Source organism: Leptonychotes weddellii, chromosome 4 (assembly GCF_054177405.1).
Source record: "Leptonychotes weddellii isolate Sample4059 chromosome 4, ASM5417740v2, whole genome shotgun sequence".
Lineage (NCBI taxonomy): Eukaryota > Metazoa > Chordata > Mammalia > Carnivora > Phocidae > Leptonychotes > Leptonychotes weddellii.
The window spans coordinates 48,103,024-48,113,207 of record NC_138372.1 but is presented as its reverse complement, the minus strand read 5'-3'; the positions used below and the strand labels follow the sequence as shown (position 1 = coordinate 48,113,207).

At 42.7% G+C, this 10,184-nt stretch overlaps 1 protein-coding gene across 4 annotated transcripts in view; it reads right to left on the bottom strand.

The window, feature by feature from the left end:
* Positions 1 to 4,193: 4,193 nt before the first annotated feature.
* The window catches only part of ROR1 (receptor tyrosine kinase like orphan receptor 1), a 389,477-nt gene continuing 383,486 nt past the window's right edge, over positions 4,194 to 10,184 (bottom strand). For all 4 annotated transcript variants that reach the window (XM_081818549.1, XM_081818546.1, XM_081818547.1 and 1 more), the window contains one exon: positions 4,194 to 8,764. In XM_081818549.1, the coding sequence (XP_081674675.1) occupies positions 7,337 to 8,764 (1,428 nt within the window). In that variant the 3' untranslated portion in view covers positions 4,194 to 7,336. The remainder of the gene's footprint in view (positions 8,765 to 10,184) is intronic.

Sequence of the window (10,184 nt, the reverse complement as noted above, 5' to 3'; positions counted from 1 at the left end):
ACCTCACTGATATGAGGAATTCTTAATTGCAGGAAACAAACAGGGTTGCTGGAGTGGGGGGTGGGGTGGGAGGGATGGGGTGACTGGGTGATAGACACTGGGGAGGGTATGTGCTATGGTGAGCGCTGTGAATTGTGCAAGACTGTTGAATCACAGACCTGTACCTCTGAAACAAATAATGCAATATATGTTAAGAAAAAAAAAAGAAGATAGCGGGAGGGGAAGAATGAAGGGGGGAAATCGGAGGGGTAGACGAACCATGAGAGACGATGGACTCTGAAAAACAAACTGAGGGTTCTAGAGGGGAGGGGGGTGGGAGGATGGGTTAGCCGGTGATGGGTATTAAAGAGGGCACGTATTGAATGGAGCACTGGGTGTTACGCACAAACAATGAATCATGGAACACTACATCTAAAACTAATGATGTAATGTATGGGGATTAACATAATAAAAAAATTTTTTAAAAAAAGTCCATGCTGGAGCCCCCCCAGTCTCTTCATCCAGGTCCCATGAAAGAGATAGTGTTTTATGTTATATCCGAGGAATTTATAGGAGATTTTAGGGTAGCCTTTCCAGTACATTCTTGGATGGTCCTGAGGTTGTAATTTTCAGAATCTCCCCAGAGAATCTTGAGAAACTGGTTTGACAGCTATTGCTTTCCTGCAGGGATGGCTAGTAAGTTTCGCCTCCCGGTGTTATTTCTGACTGATGAGTAGCTTATCCAGGGCAGTATGTTGAAAATTTTAAGGCTAACTGAGTCAGCTGTGGGTTTGCTGTTCCGAATCCATCCACTCAGGGCTTCAGCTTGGGGGGCGGGTGTGTTCTTTTTTTTTCTTTTTAAGATTTTTTATTTATTCATTTGAGACACACAGAGAGAGAGAGAGAGAGAGCATGAGCAGGGGTGAGGGGCAGAGGCAGAGGGAGAAGCAGGATCCCCGCTGAGCAGGGAGCCCGATGCAGGACTCGATCCCAGGACCCTGGGATCATGACCTGAGCTGAAGGCAGACTCTTAACCATCTGAGCCACCCAGGCGTCCTGCGGGTGTGTTCTTGTTCCCAACTATTTGCCCCCTTCCCTGCAAGGAGACCCTACATCGCTGCCTGTGACTCTGATGGGGTGGCCGCAGTGCCTTTCAGCAGTTCGAGATACATCCATGTCCTACAATCAGGTTCATCCTCAGAATTTGTGTTGGCCAAGAGAATAAGACAGAAGGTTGTGACATAGAGCACGTCCAAGCAGAAGGTTTTCAAGTGCCCGTGTTTCAGCTCTGCCTCTTCCCCTTTCTTCTGTGCCATGAGAACAGCTGGTCCTTCTGAGACCAGAGAGCAGGACTGTAGCCCCAGACGTACCTCCGGGGGCTGATGTGAGTGAGGAGTAAACATAAGGCAAGCCACTGAGATTTTGGAGGTATTAACTGCAGCCCAGCTGAGCAATACAACTCATGCACTCTGTTTCCAGAGTGAACTTTGGAAGTACAAAAAGTCCTAAACTGTCATTTTGCCTGAATATTCGTTTTAGTCTTACTAGGTTGACTTCTAGTAAACTACCTAGATCATGCAATTGGGGAGTTTTGGTCTCTCTCAAGTGATTTTTTTTTAAGATTTTATTTATTTATTAGAGAGAGAGAGAAAGAGAGAGAATCAGACTCCATGCTGCATGGAACCTGACGTGAGGCTCTTCCCATGACCCTGAGATCATGACCTGAGCTGCAATCAAAATTCCGTTGCTTAACTGGCTGAGCCACCCAGGTGCCCCACTTTCAAGTGATTTTTAATGTGTGTGGACTCAAAAGAAACCTTTCAGGAAATTGTATTAGAACGAGCCCCACTGAGGGGTGCCTGGGTGGCTCAGTCGTTAAGCGTCTGCCTTCGGCTCAGGTCATGATCACAGGGTCCTGGGATGGAGCCCTGCATCGGGCTCCCTGCTCTGCGGGAGGCCCGCTTCTCCCTCTCCCACTCCCCCTGCTTGTGTTCCCTCTCTCGCGGTCTCTCTCTCTCTCTGTCAAATAAATAATAAAATTAAAAAAAAAAACGAGCCCCACTGATAACTGAAATTACCATTTCGATGCCTGCAGTGGTCAAGGAGAACCCACTGTAGGATGGAGCCTGACCTCTCCCTATTTCTGCTCAAAATCCATGTGCCTCTAAGGTCAGGGAGAGCTTTAGCACTAACTTATGGCTGTATGCAGCCAGTTCTGTTGTTTTGTGTGTGATCTGAATTTCAGTCAAGAGCACAGGTCCACAAAGACTGATACTTAGAACCACTTTCCTTCACATTGAATATTCCCTGAATTATCTGTATTCAGCATGTCAGCGTATTGGCCTTTTTCAAAGTGTAAGGAATGTTCTATCTAATTTTAAAGAAAGGGATTTCTCCTAACTTAACCATTCCTGGTTAGTAAATAGGAATAGTTACTAACCTGGTCACTTTGGTGAGCATATGCACTGTGTCAGGCCTGGTCAGCAAATGGTATAGTCCTCATTTGTGAATAAGCAGTTCATAGGTGCTTGGGATTCAGCTAGTCATAAATATGTCAGCAGACCTTCTCCCTGTACGTCTCTATTTTTTAAGCCTTCCCCTGCCTAATTTCCCAGGGGATTACATTGACCTTGAGTACTTTGATGGTTTGTAAGGCTCTCCTTCCTCTGAGTTAACAGACTCCTTAATACTCTTGGCATTTATGGTAACAAGCTTCAGGTGCAGTCATATTTTGGCTGCAAACATTTTCCTCTTATGTGTGTGATCCTTTGCTCCTTCTCCTCTAATATAGCATTTCCTCTTCAGCATTTGAACTCTTAGTTGAAAAAAAAAATGCTGTATAAATTAAAAAGAGTATGAGCTTCACCTCTAGCACCTCCCTTGGATCCTTCTTGCTGTCCTCCCTCAGAGCTTTGTCTCTAAAGGCTGTGGGGAGCAGAGTCTGAGCAGAGGACTCCTCCTCACAGCCAGCCAGCAAGGACTGATGGACTGCCACTGGCAAAGAAACACAGAGGAACACGCCACAGGTGACTGGATCCAGCCAACTGGGTCAGCTTGTCACAGGAAGCTCAGGGGAGGGGGGAGCCCCTGCAGCTGCTTCTGCTCGATGCTTACTGGGAGCTGGATCTTTCCTCTTCCCAAGAAAGACCAGCCTATGCCTGACCCTAACTTTGTGAAGTTGCAACAGAGAGTTCTTTTAATTGTGTTAATCATCACTGCAAGGAGTCAAAGGTACACTAAGAGACCAAGTCTTTTGAGCTTGTCCACATGAAGGGAAAAGCTTTTGATTACTATCCAAGAATATGGGTCTTGAGTGAACTACACAAGGTAGTCTTGTCAAAGGCTGGGGCTATTCGTTTTCTATCCAAGAGAACAACTACAAAAATAGAACCATTGTCAAATGGTTAAAGCAAAAAGGGTTTTAGTGCTAAGTTTTTCATTAAATAAAATTTGGTTTTTCCTTAAGGGGAACTAAAGTGGCTAAAATGTTATTAAATGCTTATATATACATTTCTAAGGAGGTAATGACCATTCCCTCCTTCCACCCCCAGGCCTTTAATGTGATTCTCAATCTTTAGAATACAGGAGCACTTGTTAAAACACAAATTGCTGGGTCTCACCCCCAGAATTTCTGATTCAGGGCTTCAAAGAGGGGCCTGAGAATTTGCATTTCTGGCAAGTTCCAAGGGCCGCTAGTCTGAGGACCACACTCTGTGAACCACTGGGCTAGGTAGATAACAGAGCTCCCTTTAATCAGTAGTTAGTGGTTTGTACTAGGCATTATCTGAGGTGGTGCTGCAAATTTGCAGATGTTGGTGATTAGGGAACTAAGGATAAAGGCCCAAATCACAGAGCTGAAGGGATTGGGGATGGTTGGAGGGGAAGAGCCCGGAGAGACAGAAGGAAATAGGAGTGAAGGGCAGACTGAGGAATTCATGCGAGAGGGAGAAACCCACCCTGACATCCATCTCATGGCCATGTGAAGTGACTTCTTTATTGAGTTTGATTGCTGAGGTGGTGACAAGAACTGTACCTAAAACAGATGGATAAGGCCCTGAAGGTTTTATTGTATTCCCTTCTGTATTAAATAGCAGAATGGACAAGTTCTTTGAACTTTCATAATGATACTCATTTTCCTTGACAGTGTGTATTAATTGCCAGATGGGGAACTCTTTCTTTTGGGCAAAGAAAGTCATAAAGATAAGCTGTGACAATTAAACGGCCACATCTCTTTTATTTTATCAGTATGGTTGGAATCTAAGTTGAACATGATAAGATGGACACAGCTTTTTCTTCTTCAGAGTTCTAAGACATGATTTTTGATGTCTAAGTTCACATGGAAACAAGGCAGAAAAGGATGCAACTTTGAAAAACCAATTTTTACATTCCATTTGGTTGCAATTATTCAATATATTATTTTGATTTTAAAAACTAAAATCTATATAGTTGGATAGTATATGGTCATGAAATCGTTGGGATTTTTCCCTCCTACCTGTGGTCGCTGGCAAAAGAATGCCCAAGTCTATGTTAAGATCTACTTAAAAAAGAAAAAAATCATTTCAATGAAATAGCAGTAAATAGGAATTGGGATTCCTTTTTCTATGAAATGTCAATAATTAGGAGAAATAATATTAAAATTCCCAAATACCTCCATGATAGCAATATTCAGGAAATAGTATTATATGGTAAACATTTTTAATAAACAGCAGCATAAAGTAATCAGTGTTTAATATCATCTCTGGTGTGTGAAATACAAATGCACATATCCTCAATATAAAATAGCCTTTTTGTCATTACATCCATGCTTGTCTATTTGAAATGCCCATAATAACAAATCAAACATTAAGTAATACAGTGATTAAATGCATGCAGTGAAAGTAAGAAAAGATATGGGAGGGCAAGATAGTGAAATATTGCCATGATATATTTGAAGAAAATCCATATCGAGTTAAAAAGAAACAAACAAAGGAAACAAAGAAACAGACCAGATATAAAAATGCAGATATATTTTCACTTCTGTGATACAAACCATAAACATAGTTTTGTGCAAAAAAAAAAAAAAAAAAGAAAAGAAAAAAGATCTGAAAATAAAGTCATCTTACAAAACATCGTCAACATAGTGAAAGGTATTTTTTAGTTTGTGAAAAAAATACTATTTAATACAAAAGGGACTGTGTTATGTAGTATCACAGTGCTATTATAAAATACATTATTACAAGTGGTTTTGAAATTTGGTTTGCTCACCGTAACGGCCTCAGTAATTATAAAATGTTTAAAATAAATGTTATAGTTCTTTATAAAAAACTAACTTGAGTTTATTTTTTAACCATAGTAATGTTTTTCCAGAGTAGGTATTTTACTGGCTCATGGAATGCTAATTTCCCTTTAAGGGACTCCTAGAAAAACTCAGATTCACTGAAATTGTGTTTACTTAAAATAATAAATATTCTTGGAAAACAATTGATTGTCGTATGATATACAAAATTGTGGTTTGAATCTTCATCATTAAACAGTTGCATAGCAACAAAAGGATACAAATATTCTCCTCTACCTAAAGTTAAGAAATGTAACTTTTGAATCAGCTTATTTATGTCACAAAAATATTTCTTAATTTATCTCCCAGTAAAACTGGATATAGCCAATCCTTTGAGTTCACAGTACCGATAAGTCCATGTTTATTGTTTGAAGATTCAGTGTTTGGGAAAATTGCAACACATTTGGTAAACATACTTCCTTGATTTCTCATCCTAATTGCATTTTTATTTTTATTTTTTTACAAAATCGAAACATCAGTGTGCTTCTAATTCTTTTGCATTCTCCTCATCAAGTATCATTTCCAGGAATTATTTTATATCCTGTAAGTCTCTTTATAAGTCTCTTAAGCTGTAAAATTAAAAAAAAAGAGAGAAAGAGAGAGACCTTGAGACACTGTTCTTAGAATAAAGGAGTTATTTTTTAACAAGAGAAAAAATCAAACATAACATTCCTTTCTATATAGAACTTGAAACCCATAAGAATTCTAAACTTGGCAAAAGATGGCTAGCGGGTAAAGTGGCATGAGATGCACGTTTGATGCCTCCCTCCTAACTAAGGCAAAAATGATTATGCTGCTTCTATTCACCAGCTTAAAAAATTCAGTTCACGGTAATCTTTGAAATGAGAACTCAGTACCTGTTTTGGTTTTTTTCTTTTTAAATACTGTCCTATTTTGCAAAATAGAATTCATAGTCTTTGGATTCCAACTAATTCTATGAATAAACTGTCCTAACTTCTGGTGCTGGAATAACATCGATGAACATTTCCAGATCAGAAAAAAAGGTGAGAGAAACTTTAACTAGATATCGGTGTCACAGAGTTTCCTACTTCCCCAGAGTTCACTGATGGTGAGCAGCCTACACCTTGGACAACCCCTATGCAGGAGGTTGTAAGCACTGACGCACTGCTCTGCAACCACACCTCTCTTCTTCATTGTTCTCGGTCCAGGGAAGCTCCTGTGAGGCTGTCACCATGGGCACCCTTGTTCCTTTCCCATGGGTGCTGATCTAGGCCGAGGGGCCGTTTTCCTGACTGTGCTTCCTTTGGTTCCTCATTTCTAATGCCATGGAGTGAACTATCAACCAACAATCAATTCCAGCATCCGCATCTAGCCTTCTCACGGTCCGAGGCCCTATATTATTTCAAGCGCTTGTGTAAACACACTGTGGAAAAGGCCTTCGTGATTAACAGAGGAGATTCACAAAGAGGCACACTCTGCACCTTTCCAAGGAAGCCCCACTGTGTAGAAGGCTTCGGGGGATCTTACACTTGTCTTAGGGCTCGTTTCGAGCTGGGATTTCAAATTTTGCCTAAAGTTTCCTCATTGATTCTGAATATCATTTCCATACAAGTATGCATAGAGTCTAAATTGAATCAACATAATTCCTGAACATCTGTCCTGAAGATAAGACAGCAGGTAGACAAATGCTATGATATATACATTTTGGGGAGAGACCAGTCATGGAGAACGAAGGTAAATACACAAAGCACCGTTTGACTTTCCTTTTTGGTTTGATATTGAATCACAAAATTCTTTTCCTCTTCACTGGTTTGCAGTTTTTAGTACTTGAAACCAGATGTCCCAATCCCAATGCCATGTCATGTATCCCTGATGGAGTGTTAATCCCACTTTTTTTTTTTTTCTGGCTGGTGTCTGCCCTGCTTGGTAAGACAGTTAAACTTCACAGAAGATACTTGTTGCAATGTCTGCTAAATGAGAACCTTACTTTAATTAAAAAAAAAAAAATTTTTTTTTGAATTTAAATCTTTTCTACGGCTTTCTAGTTTTTTCTGTATACCACATTTACAAAAGCCGTGCATTTTACAGTTCTGCGGAAATCATAGATTCGGCGTGTCCGTGAATATTGGCATCTCCTAGCAAAGATGGTTGCTTTGAGTCTATTTTGTAGGGTTTCTGAGATTTGTTGCCAAAAACGGTGATACCCATCCCACCAGGATGATTTGGAATCGACATGTGTGGTAGTAAGGGAATATTGGCTTCCTGGTTGGATCCCGAAGAGGGCAGGCTGGTCACATGACCAGTGCTCGTGGACCCACTGGCGCTGCTCGGGGACCGACTCTTGGGAGGCGGGCAATGCTGGATCACTCTGGGAGGGCCTGTTGGCTGATAGTGGGCGGCTGGAAATGCTGCATATCCAGGAGGTATTGGGTATCCATTGATGGGGATGAATCGCTGGTTCTGAGGTATTGGTGGGCCAATGAAACCAGCAATCTGGCCCTGTGGCGTAATACCCTGGCTTGGGAACATATAATTGGGATATCTGGGGTTACTGAGATTACTCACTGGGCTGGCGCTAAGGGAGGTGGTCTGCGTGGTGGCATTTCCTCCCGAAGGGGTCGTGGAGCTGGTGTGACTGGACAGTCCCTCCCAGGAGCGAAGCCGGACGTGAATATCTTTAAATCTGGGTCTCCTGGAAGGAATCTCATTCCAGCACTCCGTCATGAGGCTGTACATTCTGGGCGGGCAGTCTTCTGAGCATGGCAACAGCTGTCGTTTTCTTACCATTTCGATCACCTCCTGGTTACTGAATCCATAGTACGGCTGCAGTCCAAAACTGAAAATCTCCCACAAGACAACCCCAAAGGACCAGATATCGGAATCAGACGAGAATTTGCCATACATGATGGCTTCAGGGGGCATCCAGCGAATGGGCAGCAAAGACTTACTCTGCACCCTGTAGTAATCGGCAGAGTATATTTCTCTGGAAAGCCCAAGGTCTGAAATCTTTACATGAAGCTGCTCCCCGATTAAAATATTGCGAGCTGCAAGATCCTTATGGACAAAGAAGTGACTAGACAGGTACTCCATGCCGGCTGCAATCTGAATCGCAATGTGCAGAAAATCTCCGTGATCGAGGCTGGATTTTACGGTCCCATCTTCGTCGCTGCTACAGCCGACGTCAGAATGCGGGGATCGCATGATAAGGAACTCGTGGAGATCCCCCTGATTCATATACTCGAAAAGCATACACACCGGTTGCTCCTGAGTGACGGCCCCTAGAAGGCAGACGATATTGGGGTGGTGTAGTTCGGCCATCAGGGAGGCTTCCTGTTGAAATTCTGTCCATTGCTGGGGGTTGTTGCAGTCTTTCAAGGTCTTTATGGCAACCAGCTGAGCATGGTCCATGCCTGGGAGATAGAGATGGCCCTTATAGATCTTTCCAAAGGCACATTCACCCAGTTCTTCCATAAAACGTACAGCCGAGAGTGGGAGCTCTTTAGCCTTGCTCTGTATAAAAAGAAGCGACAAGTGTGGTTTAAAACATTTCTTAAGGCAAGACATCTTGGCCTCTGAAAGAAGGGGTGGGGCATATAGAGAGAGGCTCTATAAACCAGACTGAATAAAATACTGTAGGTCTGTAAGTCTTTAAAGTTGTCGGCCGCAACTTGGAGGAGGTACCACAGGTAGCTTCCCGTCACTCCCCCTGCCCGCATCCACATCCCCTGCTCCCAAGGCCCCTTGCTGCCGGAGACTGGAGTCTTGCTAGTGTGGTTCTGAGACCAGCAGCACTGGCATCACTCAAAGCTTACAGCAGATGAGGGCTCTCGGGCCCACCCCAGGCCTGCTGGATCAGAATGTGCATTTAACAAGACCCCAGCTGATTTCAGTAAACATTACAGTGTGCGAGGTGTTGCTGCAGGGGATACGGCCCGAATTCTCAGCCTGGCACATAGAGCGTGTGTGATTTGGTCCTAACCCGACTACCCTTGCCACTTCTCTATATGTTAGCATCACTTTCCTTAAATAGGTCTCCTCAGTGTCCCCCCCTGAACACCACGGCCATTCTTGCCTAACAACTCTGTTCGTGCAGTGTGTTCTTATTCTTAGGGTATTTATTGTGCGAAAAGCCAGAGAAACCAGGCTGTCCTCCTGCGGTGCTCAGAGTAGAGGCAGGGAGGTTTGGAATGTGCTCCCCAATGCTTATCAAATCTTGTTCCCTTCGAAACTCTCCCTGACCACTAAGGTGGTTTGCCTTCTCTGGAGTCCTTTTGCTTTACCTTCTGAATGCCGCCACACACAGGACGCAGAGTGAGGGCTGGGTACGTGTGTGGCCTCCCCAGACAATCTGAATCTGAATCCCACCTTTTCCACTTACCAGCTGTGTGGACTCTAGCTACAGTATTCAACCACCCTATGCCTCAATTCCCTCATCCGTAAAATGGAATGATCATAATGGATAATTGTACTTGTAGGGTTCTTTGTGAATTTGTAATGAATTAACATTTGTAAAGTACTCAGCATGATGTCTGGCACATAGTAAGTGCTATTTAACTTTTAGCTGTTACCTTGCTATTGCTATTCTTTTATTTTTTATTAATTAATTAATTAATTTTATTAACATATGATGTATTATTTGTTTCAGGGGTACAAGTCTGTGATTCATCAGTCTTACGCAATTCACAGCGCTCACCATAGCACGTACCCTCCCCAACGTCCATCACCCAGCCACCCCATCCCTCCCGCCCCCCTCCACTCCAGCAACCCTCAGTTTGTTTCCTGAGATCAAGAGTCTCTTATGGTTTGTCTTCCTCTCTGGTTCATCTTGTTTCATTTTTCCCTCCCTTCCCCTATGATCCTCTGTCTTGTTTCTCAAATTCCTCATATCAGTGAGATCATATGATAATTATCTTTCTCTGATTGACTTATT